At 52.1% G+C, this 15,141-nt stretch overlaps 1 protein-coding gene across 3 annotated transcripts in view; it reads right to left on the bottom strand.

Moving 5' to 3' along the window:
- Positions 1 to 15,141, bottom strand: part of PTK7 (protein tyrosine kinase 7 (inactive)) — a 35,844-nt gene that overhangs the window by 14,388 nt on the left and 6,315 nt on the right. For 2 of the 3 annotated variants that reach the window (XM_042031864.1, XM_042031865.1), the window contains exon 1: positions 6,953 to 7,049. The exons of the other annotated variant lie outside the window; for it this stretch is intronic. In XM_042031864.1, coding sequence (XP_041887798.1) covers positions 6,953 to 7,034 — 82 coding nt within the window. In that variant the 5' untranslated portion in view covers positions 7,035 to 7,049. Of the gene's footprint in view, positions 1 to 6,952; positions 7,050 to 15,141 lie in introns of those variants that run through there. 3 annotated transcript variants of the gene reach the window in all.

Genomic DNA, 15,141 nt, shown 5'->3' with positions numbered 1-15,141 from the left:
AAACCACAGAAGCCTCTTCCCAAAGACACTAGGACACACCAAACTGTAGTCCAGAGCCCAGAGGTCTTTTCTGCCTGCAGCCCTTGCAAGGTGTGACTGTGGGTACAACTCTAATTTTCAGTCATCCCCAAAAAGCCATTGGGAAGGAGGCAGCAAGGAGTTGGGAGGTCACAGAACAGCAGTGCACAACAACATTCCGCAGGGTCTAGGATGTGGACATCGCTGCAGCCTGGCTTTCCACCTTCAGCATCCCATCAAGCCATTGACTTTGGTGTGCAGGCAACATCCCCTAACGACTGCCCTCAGCCAGGTGAAGTCCCACAGCTCTTGGGTTGACATCACTTGTCAACTGCACCCACAGAACTTAAGGTCACCAGGAGTAGCCACAGACTGACCCCCTGTGGCCTGGGTGACAGAGCTGCTGACCGTGACCAAAGTCCCATTTTCCTGGGTCCCATCAATATGCTGTGCTCCAAGGGTCAGCATGTCCAGTGAAGTTTCCATGGCCAGTTCCATCCCCTAAAGGTAGGAACTATCCATCAGTCTGTGACAGCTGTCTCATGAACATGAGATGAACACATGCCTCAAGGTGATACAACGTGCAGGAATATGAGTCACATCAGATCTGTCTCACTGAGAGCACTCAGCAAGGCAGCAACCACCCAGCCTCACTCAAATACAGCCATGTGCTCAACAGCCTAAAAGCTCCAGAGCATCAGGAGCTGAGCTCATGCCAGAACAGGCTGCTGGGTCAGACAGGCAGGAGGAAAGGGGAACAGAACAGTCAAATCCACTCAGGTTTGAACCTACAGGAGCCAGGTCTGTTATTTTCTCCAGACATGCCTCAGGACACCAGCCGTATGTCCATCAAACCATACCTGTATCGTACAAAGCACGTTCAAGGTGGCAGGGTGCATAAAGAAAACTCATGAAGTAGATGGATTTGTTCTGCTCTTGGGAGCTTCAGCCTACTGGTCATGCTCGTGCTGGAGTTTGTGATGAGGCAACTCTCTCCGAAGGTGTAGACCATTAGGGTATTAAGATATTGTATTTTCAATTACATGTGCTTCTAGCGTTAAATCATCGGCATTACCAATACAGCACCAAAGAGCAGCAGAGCTGCTGTCACCCCGTCGCTCACAGCACAACTGCACTTTACTCAGCACTGACCATCTGACAGCTCTAGCTGTCTCATCACATGCATCCTGCTGCTTCACCATCCTCCATGTTCAGGCAGGAGGACATGGCTCTGTGGACAGAGGACATGATGAAGGCTTGGCACAAGTCCCACATGGGAAGCAGGGATTTTACCAAGTGTCAGGAAACACTGGGATCCAGCTCCCTGGTGAAACAGGAGGAACTATTTATGTTGTTGTTTTCCATGCAAGGGAAATGGACACAACCATTTCAAATCAGAACATCTCATGAGAACAGGTGTCAAGGCAAACTGGGATAAATAAACGTTAAAGTGCAGCAAGAGCCATAAACTTGTGTTTTGTTCTGACAGTAGCATCCAAGGTGCCACTGGTGAATTGGCTACACATACTGGAAACCATTGTCCGAACCATGTATCAGGTTTGGGCTGCAAGGAAAGACCAGTAGCAGCTAGATGTGGTCTAGATAGTTTTGGGATGGAAGACATCAGAAGCCCAGAGCTGGACACAGCTTTTCACAGTACTTCAACCCAGAGCAGCAGAGCCCAGCATTCGGAGGCGGGAACTGCTGCACTTGCTGCTTACAGCTGTACAACCCTGGCCCAGGAAAGGGCTGCAGTCAGCAGGGTCCATGCATCCCCCCTCCACCTCCTGGGCTTTTGGGACAAAGGCTCAAGGAAGCTGTCTAAGGAGAGGGCTACTGTGTGGGATGCCATTATGCTGGAGTTTGGGTAAAACCTGTATAAAGCCAACAATCTCCACCTGTGCTGAATAAAGAAGGAAAATGACTCTGTTTGTTCCACTCAGCAGCTGGAGGACCTCCCAGCTCTCCTGTGTGGCAGAGCCATGGCCATGTGTGGCTCAGCCACTGGAGGCTGCCCCAGAGGAGAGAGCAAAGGCAACCCCAGCTCAGACTGGACACCTTCCCACAGCATGCTTCTGCTGTGGTTTCATGAGCTCATCTGGGCTGGGACACACTGCTGGGAGCTGCTGAACAAAGCAAAATGACTCTTTTCCCTTAGTGAGAGTCACCCCAAAAACCATCCAGCAACACCACATCAGCCTTAGCAAGACTGAGTCAGTGCAGAGCTCTCCCCCAGCAACACAGCTGGTCCTGCAAAGCCAATGCCAGCACGGAGCAGTCCCAAATGTGCGTGCTGGCCAACACCCGGCCTCTGCATATGCATGTGACACAGGCCACCCCGGGCTGGGAGTAAAAGAAACCCTCCACACATGTTTCTGGCCTGAAACCGTCTCAACTGTGGCTACAGAAAGCTTTTCAGGAAAGCTTCAGCCAGACTGGACAAACATGTTAGAAATGCAGCACACTTGAAAACACCCAGTGGTATGCTACCCAAAGGATGCTTAATTGAAATGCAAAATCCCCCTGTTGAGGTAATAGATAAAGGTTAAGTGAATTGTGTAGGGAAGTCGAACTGGTACCTACAGGTCCTCAGGGTATCATTCCCACACGCCACAAAGCAAATCATCTGCAGGGAGGGGACATGCACTTGTAGGGTGCACAAGGATGGGGAGAAGAGCAGGCTCAGATCCCATCCTGGCTCTGAGATCATTCCTACGGCAAAGATCTGAGTGCAGGAACACAGCATCCTTCAGGCAGCGATACCCCCTGCTCAAAACTCATTTCATATATTTAAGGAGGCAAATAGCAGCTATCCAGGAAAACCAGTGACACCATCTGCATTACCAGTCCTAGTTTCTAACAAGTGTATCTCAATTCCCTTTTTTGTCTTGGGATATCCACAGGATTCAGCCACTGCCGGACTCCAGCCTGAGCACATGCAGAACATTTCAGGGTGACAAAATTGACAAAGCCACATCCAGGGCAGACTTGTGAGCAACCCTATGAAGTCAGCCACTGCTGTCTGGAGCTCTGCAGACTAAGTTTTCAATCCTATGGGATTGCCAGGAAGCAAAGGACTCCACACCTCTGGTAAAGGAGACCCAGCCCCATGGTAGCCAAGCCCCTCGAAGGCTGCCACAGCATTAATACAGTGATGTGGCAGCAGACTCAGCACGGGCTGGGAATGTCTTTGGGACCACTCTCCAGAGCTAAAAGAGTGAAATACATCAGTGTTGCTCCTTTCATCAGCCAGAGCTGTAAGAAAATACACCAAAAGAGTAATAAGGATCTGGGGGAGCCATGGCAGAGCTGGGGGCTAGCATAGGGAAACTGGGGCTGGAATTTTGGGGGGATCTCACATCTTTTTCCCACCTGAGAAGCACCAGGTTTGGTATACCCTAAACAGAGAGACATTGTAGGGCTCTGGGGGAAGGAGTTGGCAGCAAACTGCCCAGCCCTGTGTCTCAATGCTCACCCTCTGAGGCTGGACACTGTCCTCCCATTCTGTGCCATGGACATATCTGGGCAACAGGCTCCAACCTCATGGACTGCAGACCTTCATGGGGTGCTGGGCTTTTGGTGAAAGCCAGAAAGTGTATGGGGTGTCAGGACTCACCCTTGGGAGACCAGCCCTCTCTAAGGCTATATTTAGGGCTGCAGCCATCAAGGGGGTCTGTGCTCCTGGCACAGCCTGGACACACCTGGCAGTGAAGGTACCCCACCTTCTGCACCATACAAGAGGCCTGAGAGCACCAGGGATGCTGCCTGGTGAGTCCCTGCCATGGCACCAAGCCCAAACCTCCATGGTCATCTTCCGGGCTGCAAGGACATGGGGCAACATTACAAGCCAGGCCTCGACCCAAGCTGGGTTTTCCATTCATTTTTTAATGTCTCAGTGCCAGTCCCACAGGCTCATCTGGGGACACTCCAGTAGCCCAAGGCCATCTGGGTACTGCAGAGCAACTGGGCAAGCTGGGGAGACCAGGCAGCACATCTCCTGCCCTGCCTGACAGGCCAGGCTGCCTACATCTTGAAACAATCCAAAAATCATGGTCTCCTTGCCTAACGACATCGCCTGGGAATGCAGCCTCAACCACAAAGCCTTCAGCTGCTGCACAGCCTCAGATTCCTGCTGAGTCCACAGTCACCTCTCTCACCTACAGCCCTGCTGGGGGAGCAACAGGCAAGGCAGCTGGAAGCACAGTGCAATGCTCTACATCCCCAGCCCTGTGGGAGATCCATGCTCCCATCAACCCCAAACTGCCCACATCCAGGCATGCCCAGTGCACAGCTCCTGGGCACCAGCTCCTCCGAACTAAAAGAGCTCTGGTCAAAAGACAGAAAGGGAAAAGGAAAGGATCTATTTCACTTCGTACCCAAGAGTTTACCAACCTCTAAGACACCACAGGATATGAGTAATCCCAAAACTGCTTGCAACCAAACAAGGAACTAAAAGCATGGGAATGGGATTTGGGAGAGGGCTTTGTGCAAGTATAAGGTTTCCTGGTTTGGAAAGCAAGCCCAGCACTGCGGTGCTTCTGCAGCTTCTAGCCCAGCCCCACTCTCCAGCCAGGCCCCAGGAGCGTTATTCTGCAGACTTGCTTCCAGGAGCACTTCAGCAAAATCCACCCTGGGTCAGCTCAGCCAGATGTGCAAGGCAATTCCTTTAATGCTCTGCACCTGGAACAGCAGTTTAGAGGATCTGCAATTCATCTCCAGTACCCAGGACAGCAAAGCCCAGAGCACCCAAATGGCATCCATCCTTTCTCCCCAAAAGGGAACCATCCTCTTCCTCTTCTCCCCTGCCAGCAGGAAGCCTCAGCCCTGCCTCAGCTATGGAGGGGGACACCTGGCTTACAGGAAACAAACAAAACTAAGACCCAGAAGTACCAGGATGCAATGGGAGCAGCCAGCTGCAAAAACTGGCCCAGCCAGCTGTTCTGGCAGAGGACATGGCTGGCCAGCATCTGTCTGGCCTCTGAAAGCAGAGTGGACGTCACATTCTCCCATGTCAGAGCAAGGAGCTCACAGCTGTCCCAGCTCCACTGTGGAGCCAGCTCTTCCTGGGGCTGTACAACAAGCGTGCAAGTCTCAGACCTGAGGTGGGAGCTGAATGTATTTGCACCACCAGCTCAGCACCTAATGAGACAGAGAGCTTGGTAACACACTGCTAAACATTTGTTCCCTGTCCATCTTCATTAATAGTTAGCAAAGATGCCATGTTCCCTGGGAAGGCACTGCTGCAGGACACAGGTGGGAAGCCTGCTCCCCCTGGCTCCCCAAACCTGCAGGGCCCTTTGCAGCACCTGTGGAGCACAGCAGTTCCCTAAGGGAAGGTCCTGGGCACCTTGCAGCAATCACACACAATGCACTTTCCTGCAGAATGGAGTCCAGGGATACAGCTGGGAGAGAGAAGGGTGACCTGGCCAGAGATACCCTAGGCCCCACCACTAACCTGAGGTGAACAGCAGGAGTAGCCTCAATCTATCCCCAGCCTGCAGCACTTCAGACTCAGACTGAAAGACCAGGTTTAAGAGACCTTTTCACCACTTTTTAACTCAGCTACCAACTCTGGATATGTCAGCTAGTTAACAAACCTCAGCAAAGCAAGGTGGCAGCGACAGCTTTTAGACCCCTTGGAATCCATTCCCAACACATCACCACCCCACCATATCCACACTGTGACCTTTATGCTTCTGCCCCTGCCATTGCTCAGACCACCAAAGAAACAAAGCCTCTGCAAAGGCTATTGCTCTTTGATGAGAAACCACTAAGGAAAAGGAGGATTTGGGTGAGCTAATGCACTCACTCGTATTGCAGTGCCACAGCTCTGTAAACCTGTAACAAGGCAAGGCAGACACAGGCAGAGCATTGCTTTGAAGCTGCCACTGCATCCCTCAGCAGCATCTTTAGCTGCTGCTAACCCCAAGCAAAACCAACAAACCAGAACCACGGCTTGGAGGATGACTTGGCTCCCTGCAAGCCCAGGGGCAGAGCTAAGGGCCACAAGAAAGACAGCCCCTGCAGGAAAAGAGCAGAAGAGACAGAAGCTCACACTCAGGTCCTATGTCCCAAACACAGGACTGATTTATCACTGTGTTCTCTGAGAAAGACACAGCAGAAGTGTGCTGTCAAAGGCAACCATAGGCACATTTTCAGAAAAGACCATGACCTGTGCTCCATCCCAAGGCCACAAAAGGCACAGCAAGGATGGTGTTATGGCCTCTCACATGTTTCAGTAACACGCTCCCAGAAAGCGTTATCAAACAGGTCTTGTCTTTAGGAGCAACTTAAACACCATTGTCTGCAGGCAGCAATTCCTTCAGTTGCCAAGTCCTCGGGAATGACTCCAGTGCTTAGGCTTTGCTTTGAGCCACTCTTGGATCAAAGAGCAGCAAACTCTGCGTTCAAGCCCTGGCTTGATTCCAAAGGCTGGGCAATGAAATCACTGAGCTAGAGCATCCTGAGCTTGCTGGTCCAGAGGACTCGCTGAGCCCTCTGTCAGAACAAGGCTCCACTGCCTGCAGGCAGGTTTAACTCCTCATGTGCTGGGTGTGCACTGCTCACTGGCAGCTCAGCCCATGCAGACTTGGCAGCACTTCCTGCAAGGGAGCAACACTGAAGTGCTGCTAATGCTCAGGACTGCAACTCTCCCCTGACAGCCTTTTCTTCCTGCTGCAGCCAGGCACAGCTTGCACAGCCCCTCTGTCCACATGATACCTGGGACCCAATCGGCTTCATCTATCTCTCCTGTTCTCTCTCATCCCCATCCACAATTGTCATCCTAAGCTATTAGCAGCACTTTGCTTGCCTGCAGTTCCTGGGCTCCTTCCAACCCAGCCTTCACTGCTAACAGCTACATCTCTAGAGCAGCAAGCCAGCCCCCTCCAGACCAGGAGAGCCACAAAGAGCAGCAGGAAGTAAAACCACTCACCTGGCCTCCTGTCCTGTCCTCTCTGCCACCACTGGACCAGCCAAGCACTTTGTACCCCTTGATCCCATCTTCTGCTCCCCATCCACCGCAGCCCACAGGACGCAGACTGCCACAGAGCAAGCAGTGCACAGCGGCATCTGCTCTTTGTCCCTGCGAGGCTCTCAGTGAGCACAGGGCCCCATACAGACCTCCCATTCATGTCTCAAGCAAGCCATGTGTTTCCTGGCACAGTTCATTATGAACATGCTCATATAAAAGCAGATTTTTGGCATGCCAGAACCGGGAGCAACACATGGGTCAGCTTTTCCTCCCCTCCTTGCGCCAGCTGAAGCCATAGAAGCAAGCAAGGAAAATCATGAATGCTCAGTAACATGAGCTACCCCCTGCCTCCTGGGCTGGCCCCTACAGCCACAGAAAGCAGCTGCTGGGAGCATGCCTGCTCCACACACAGCCTCTTCCACTGCTTAGCAGATACCGCCGGAACAGCAGCCAAGTCAAACACCCAGAAATATTTGCATCCCCAAATTATTTCCAGCCAGCATGTTCCTCCATGCAAGAGGTTCCAGTCGAGAAAGCCTCTCAGATGGGCAGAGCTGCAATAAACCACCAGTCCAGATGGAAATGGTTTGATTCAGGCAAGGAGCTCTGAACACCGCGAGCAGCCCAACATCTGGAAAGTCTTTGGGCACTCATCATATAAGGTTTTCAAAACAACATCTTTTCCCGTTCCAGTTAAAGCAAAAACAAAAACTCACTCTGCACCCAGGAAAGCAATTGTGGGCACAAAGCAGCATTTCCAAGAAATGCTCTGCTAGAGTGGCTTTGGCTTCCTGAGCCAGGAGGAACTGGACCAGCACCTAGGAGCTCCAGGTCATACTGGGGTGGATCAAGATGATTGGGAACTTGGGAAAATATCATCTCTTTGCCCCTGTGGCTGTATCACATGCCTGGATCCACCAGTGAGAGTGTGAGTTTGCTCAGGTGACCACTGAACCTCTGCCTTTTGTGGCAGTTCACTCCAGATTTGCAAGAGACATGATACCTGCACACCACCACTGAGCTCTCTCCAGGTGCCCCACAGCACCTCTCTCCACTGCTTTCTGCGTGGAGCACAACCAAGGAAATATTGAGAAGCCAATTCTGCCCTTCAAACCAAGCTTAAGAATGGGAAAAAACAAAGTAAAAAAGGAAAAGGGGAAAAAGCGGCAACCACTTAGCACAATTCCCATTACTGTTCAGAGGCTGCAAGCTGTGGGGTATCCCTGCCCTTCCAGGCCCAGGATCCCATACTTGGGAATGGCCAAGCCCAGTTTCTGAGCAATTATCACAAGAAACCAGAAGAAAGCCACAGGGGTTTGAACACTGTGAATCAATTGCTTGAGCAGAGGCTAAGGCAGTGCTGGCAGTGCCGTGCTGGGGTACAGCTGGGCCTGGGAAGAGCTCACTGCCACACACAGCAGGGCAGCCTCTGCTGCACACAGCTCCATCCCAAGGCAGGCAGGTACTGCTCACACATCTGCTGCAGGAGAAAAGGCCATTAGAACTGACAAAAAGGCTCAGCACAAGGACAGGGAGCCCAGGAAACCAGCTGCAGACTCTTGACAGCTGCCAGCACGTCAGGATAGCCAGGCTATCCCATCACTGACCACACTCGCTCGCCCGGTTCAAACTAGCTGGAGGCTTCCCTGCCTCTGTTCCTCATGCTGCCCATCCTACTCGCCCAGCCCAGACCCTGCAAATCCCAGTCCCCTCCCCAGCCACACATCCCAAAGGCTTGCTCCTCCCAAGACCATCCCAAGCTCAATTTCCTAACTCTGCCAAAGGAGCTCCCTGCCTTCACCTTTACACCAGCAGTGAGCAGAGACCCTGCCCTCCTGTGTGCCCAAAGCCAGGCAGCAGCCAAACCAAAGCAGCAGAATGTGATGATACCCTCTGCAGGCAGGGGCAGCTGGGTGGGAAGTGAGGTAAGAACAGCAAACAGGGGTGCTACTCTGCAGCCACAGAGCAATGGGAGTATTTTGGGAGGTTCCTGCTCATTCCCAAGCCAAGCAGGGCTGCTGTTAACCAACACCCCACTGCAGGCTGACCTGATCTGGTGGGGCAGACACCGCGTTGCTCAGTTTGTCCCCGAGGCTGTGGGATTTGCTAGTGGTCTTTATGGAGAATTTGTCTGGGCTGAACTGCGAGATGAGTTTTGCCCCACAGTTTCTCCCAACATCTCAGCACCTCGTTCAAACAGGAAAAAGCTGGAGCAGGAGAGGGAACTCCCCAAGGTAGCCAAGCTCCTTGACTCCCTGAAACTGCTGGGGCTGCTGAACCAGAACAACTGGCCTTGGAGCTGCAGGAGTTGCCTGTCTGCCTTGGGAGCACATTGACAGGATGACATGACACATGCTCTGCTGTGCCCGTGCTCCTGGCACCCGCTGAAAGAGGGCACGTGGGCATCTCTGGAGGACACTGCACCAGGGAAAGGATGCTACTCTTTTGGGTCACTGTGTGGTCCCAGGCCCCTAAGAGAAGCCCAGATCCCCTTTCTGAGCAGCCACCCCGGAGAACCAGCCCAAGCCATGAGTGCAGTGCTGCAGTCATGGAGCTGAGAGAGGAAGAGGGCAGAGTTAGCAGCCAGATCACCGCTTCTCCTGCCCAAATGCTCAGTGCACAGCTGCGTGCTGGCAGCACCACTTGGCCCCTGGCCTGTGGAGAAGGAAGCTTGCTTTGGCTGAGCAAGTGGGCCCATACCTGCCTGCTGGACACCACAGGCAGTGGTGGCCATGGGACTCCCAGGACAACATCTTTGTAGCAGATAAACAGAGACAGAGGAACAAGTGAGACAGGAGGCCTCAAGCCCAGCACAGGAGATGGGAATCCTGCTGGCTCAATGAAACCATCTTTAATGAGGCATCAGCCAAAGGCTCCTGAGCAGACATTGCCAGCTGCACTGCCAAGCTCCAGTGAGAAACACAAATGGTTCAAGGGCGACTCAGCACCACTGACAGACTTGCTGCACGCACCAGTCTTGCCAGCCAACTCCCAGGCTTGCTCTGAGCCCTTGAGCAATTCCCTGCTTTCCTCATAAACACCTGATGTTTGCTGCTGACAGGAGACACAGTGATCTGAAGGCAAAGCTCTCTGGCCAGCACAGCAGAGGTACTGCGCTTTTCTCCCACTAAAGGAAACACGGTAGACAGATGCCAAGTGGAACCAGGCTGAGACACATGCTTCCCATGCAGTGGCCTTGAGGAATGATGCTTCCCCCACAATTTAAGCATGGGCCATGTGAGAATGCAAAGTCCTTTACTAAGCAAAACTCCTCTGGTGGCAGGGGACAGCCCAGGCGGTGCTGAGCAGGCAGGCAGGTCCTGCCAGCAGGGAAGAGCTGTGACAGAGCTGGCTCAGTGCTCCTTGCCCCGGGGCTGGAGCAAGGCCCAGTGGCAGCGAGGCTGCATTGCTGCACCCACAGGGTCTGTGCGGCTCAGAGATCATCCCATGGCAGCTGGGGCCAGCACGTCCAGGTATCACACCAGTACTTGCCAACCCATCTTCACCTCCTTGTGCTCAGGCTGAGGGCCAAAGTCTGATGTTGTTCCTGCCATCCCGAGCCCAGCCAAGAGGGATTCCCCCATAACAGCACTGTGTGTGTGGATGGAGCTGCTGGCCAGGGCTCCACATTTTTCCTGTTCCAGCCGAAACACCGTTCCAGATGACAGGAAAAAACAGAAGAAGCTCCATAAAACTGTCTGGCACTTCCCTTCAGCAAATAGGAGCCCCAGCCAGCCACTCCAGAGAATGGAAGCTCAGGATGTAAAGACAAAAGGGCGTGGGGGTGGGGGTGGGAAGAGGCCAGGGCAAGGGAAGCAGTGCAAGGAGGAGCAGTGTGCACACGAGGCCTGCAAGCAAAGCCCGCTGCTTCAGCAATGCGCCATCGAAGACAAAGCTGCTGCTCAGAGCCAGCTACTCTCCGTGCAGCGAGGTCACCAAGGCTGCACTGGGCATGGGGCACTCCTGCCAGCAAGCCCTTCTTGTCCTCCCAGGAGCGTTTGTTGGAAAATGAAGCCTATTTGCCACTGAAAGTGCTTGAGTGAGCTGCTTCTCTGCATGCTGCCACCAAACCCACTGGAAGGAAGAAAACCTCCCCAGAACCACCCAAACCTGCGCTTCCCTTTGGATATGCTTGGTCTGGACATCTTGCAAATCATGCTTGCTCAGGGGGCCAAGTGTGAGGGTTACAACCTTACCCAAGATATGGCTCACCCACAAACTCCACAAACACCCCGAGAGCAACAGAGCAGGGCCAGCAGCTGTAGGGGTAATGAGGGGACAGAAGCTGCAGTCAAAAATTCACATCTACACTACTGCAAATACCCTCTCCGTTTTGCTGACAGCTGTATGTTTACACCATCTCTATGGACCAAGCCCACCCATAAGCAACTTGCTGGTCCCAAAGAGGACTCTGAGAGCTGGGGACAAAGGGACAGCTGCACTTCTGAGCCTTGCGTGCAGGGAAACAGACAGGGAGCTTATTTATATCCCAAGCTCTGCTCTAGGATAAATATTTTAAATCTCTCTCCAGGTCATGTCAGTATATTTACAGCTAAGTTTCCCTTAGTTATATGCCTGTAGAGACTCAGATGGATTTGCCATGAAGATCCAGCTGGCCAAGCTCTCCAGACAGCTTACAGCTCATGGGAGAAATGGTTCATCCAGTGCCATGGTCCTGAAAACGACATCCGTGCTCTGGCAACTGCTGCAGGCATTCAGTTGTGCACTCCTTCCTGCTGCTGCCTCTGTATAGCCCACCCACAAGCATGCACCCAGCCACTCCGCCTTCCCAGGAACAAGGAGAAGTCATGGAGACTGGGAAATGCCACAACACAACACTAGATCGGGGGCAATCCTACTGCTGGGCTCCCCACAGAGCACATCTGCATTGTGGGTCTCACTCGAGGTGAGTCTCTGGAGCATCTTGCTTCACCACTTGGTTTACTGAAGGTTTAACCTGCTTGCTCCCCTCCCACAGGAAGGAAAGAAGCTCCCAGGAGAGGCACTCACTTCTCCTAGCAGCCACCACAGTGGTGCCAACTAAAAATTGCTGCAAAAAAGCACTGAGGAAATAGGCCTCACTCCATCAGCTGCATCAGTGCCCCTTCTATTTATACGGGCTCTGGACTCCTGGGTTTTGACCTCTGGCTGCCTCTGAAGCTTGAGGAGGATGGACTGGTTGCCCTGCTGGGTTCTTGGGATTTCTGTGCCAACCCTCCTGAGCGTTTCAGGAACACTCGTTCATGAACACTGCCTGCTGTGCACTGTACATCCATTTTCCATCTGTGTGGCACTGGCTTCTTTTTGGTTACAAAGCACCATCCCCATATCTGTCTCCAGCTATGTCCTACAGGTCTGCAGATTTCTCCTAGATCCTCCTCTTTTAATTGCTAGAAAGCTGAAGATCAGCCCCATTTCACAATCATCATTTACGACTGTGCAGGGAAGCGCTGTTGTCCAGGACCTACCTCCTGGAAGAAACATCACCAGGGAGGCTGGGCCTGCAGTATCACCTCTGAAAGCAAAGAGGGCACAGAAAAGAACAATTCCTTGTTTATCTTCATTAAAGCCATTTATGAATCTATATTAAAAGCCACAAAAATAGGAGAACAGATGGAGAAGCTAATATTTTCTTCTGCTCATGCAATATTAATTAAGAGGTAGCTTCTCTATGAGACTTTCCTACATTACCTCAGCTAAAAATGGAAAAAAGTCACTGAGTGGGAAGAAGATGCAGCAGGGCACTTTCTGGAATATTTTACAAATCGATAACTAGGCGGAATGTTTGCTACAGATAAATCTAATGCTAAGCCCCAGCATCAAATTAAAGAAAAGCTCGGCTATAACAGACTCACTGAGACAGAAATTCATACTAACCAGATCTCCTTGAAAAGTAAGTGTTTTTCCCCATTGCAGCAGAAAAGCTGATTTCCAATGTATCTGGAAATGTATCTGTTCTTACTGGACAGCCACAAAGCCACCAGTGCAGAGAGTACCTGGACGTCCTAAGCAACCAAATGCCAAGGAAGCACACAAACAGTGGCAACAGACACTCAACATCCAGGTCCTGGAGAGCAAGAAGCTGTGCTGAGATACCTGCAGCTGCCTGGCTGCTCAGTGTGGCCACTCAGCAATCCAGGTATAATGGACTGCTTCATCAAACCCACGGCAGGCCTTTGTCTGCAGGAATGCATCTCCAGCCAATGACAGGCAGGGCCAAATCCCAGCAAGGCCACAGAAACAAAACATGGTGGTGAAGGATGCCCAGTATGACAGTCTTTGTTATTTCCTTGCCAAAATGTTAACCACTCAGATTAATGCTTTCTGCTTCAGGCCACATGGCCTTGAGACTATCCTTTAGCTGAGCAGAAGAATCCTTATGCAGAAAGCCTCATGATTTCCAAGAACCACCTGAACATCTCAGCAGCCCAGCCCCAGCTCTGCTCTGATTTCTCACCACCTGCTGTGAACTGGAGGCCTGGCTCAAGGAGACAAAGGCAAGCTCATGATGGCAGAAGGAAGCCATAGCCACACCTGGGAAAGCAGCAGTGCCCAGAGGCAGGCACTGGAGAGAAACCAAGCAACAGCAAAGTCTGAGAAGGGGGTGTGTGGCATGCTGTGGCAGGTCTAGCTACAGAAGAGGAATCAGGAAGAGGTGGAGATAGGAGGCACAGCTGGAAAAGGAACAGCTGTATTTGAGCCAGAAAAAGGCAGCAAGACACAGGCAGGACTGGAGCAGGAGGGTCAGTGCTGGTGAGGGCCAGCAAGTAGCTCCTCCACTTACACATCTGAAGGCTGCAAGTACACACACAACATGCAGGGAGAGCCATCAAGAGTTAACAGAGGAAAATTTAAAATCAGATGTGTTGCCTTTGTCGCTCAGCTCTTGCTTGGAATATGGTGGATAAAGAACTGCTCCAACCTAGCTGGAGGAAAGAATGATCACACAACAAGATCTCACTGCTACAGAAGAAGTCTCAGCCCAGGAACTGGCCACTCCCATAGCACCTGCCAGGTGCTCAGATGTGTGCCAGGCTCATGGTGTTTACAGCAAGCAGTATGGATGGATAGGAACAAAGAACATCAGGTAACTCATGAGAAGCTTTGGGGTTTTTTTGGTCCAAGACAATTTGCACAATTCTTTCAACTGCTGAAGGAGACTTTTGGTGTTGGTCCCACTGCAAAGGCAACTGCATGACTTGACCTCAGCAGCATAAGCCCATCTACGCTCCCATGAATGGTTAAGGAAAACCAGATGCACTGCCCTTTGTGGCACCCTAGAAGACTGTCTGGCTTTATTCTCTCTGGTCTTGTCCTTGCTGGGAAAGACAAAATTAATGATCTTTTCTCCCATGAAAGCTTCCCAGCGACCCAGGCACTGCCAGTGACTTCAACAGAGCCAGCAGCATGGAGCAGCTCCGTGCCACAGGAGTGATGGGCTGCCCCAGCAGAGCCAGGACACACACCAAAGCACGCTGCAGTGGAGAGCAATAAAGGCACTTGCAAGCCGCAGCTTGTCCTGCCCTTAACCATTTGGACAGCCACTGTATGGTTGGAATCAAAGGAAGCCTTTGTGCTCCCAAAGAAGCCAATGAGCAACTGCAAGGAGGAGAGCGTTTATAGCTGGTCTTAAGCAATACCGTGACTATCTTGTGCCAGCATCACTCACAGAAAGCTGCCCAGAGGCACACGAGCCTCCCCTCTGCAGCCAGAATGGGACGTGGCCTCCACATGCCATGGCTCTGGGGACAGCCCTGTCTGGCTTTCTTCTGGGGTGACAGAGGGCAGAGCCAACCTGCCAGTCTGCCCAAATCGACAGCAGCGAGGGTGCAGTCTTGGCTGCTCTTCAGGGTGGCCTGAACTGCATCAAAGTGTAAAATCCTGCTGCTGGGACAAACCTCATTTCACAACAGCATCACAGGAGAGGAAAAGTTATAAAGCCTGTCATCTTAGAGCTGCAAACATCCATCATTAGCACCGAGGTCTGAGTGCACAGCGCTCTCAGATACTGCCGTCTTAGAGGACAAAAGTCACCTAGGAACTGAACACAGGTCAACCAGGGGCTGAAATACAAAGAAACTTGTAATCCTCACTCACTTAAACCCCAGCCCCTTTCTGCACCAGGTCCCAGCACAGACAGCAACCCTACA

The sequence above is a fragment of the Corvus kubaryi genome, unplaced genomic scaffold (genome assembly GCF_017639235.1).
Source record: "Corvus kubaryi isolate FWS band 111438036 unplaced genomic scaffold, C.kubaryi_AGA036_p1.0 37347, whole genome shotgun sequence".
Classification (NCBI taxonomy): domain Eukaryota; kingdom Metazoa; phylum Chordata; class Aves; order Passeriformes; family Corvidae; genus Corvus; species Corvus kubaryi.
The sequence above is the reverse complement of the archived record's forward strand: the minus strand, read 5'-3'. Positions and strand labels throughout refer to the sequence as shown.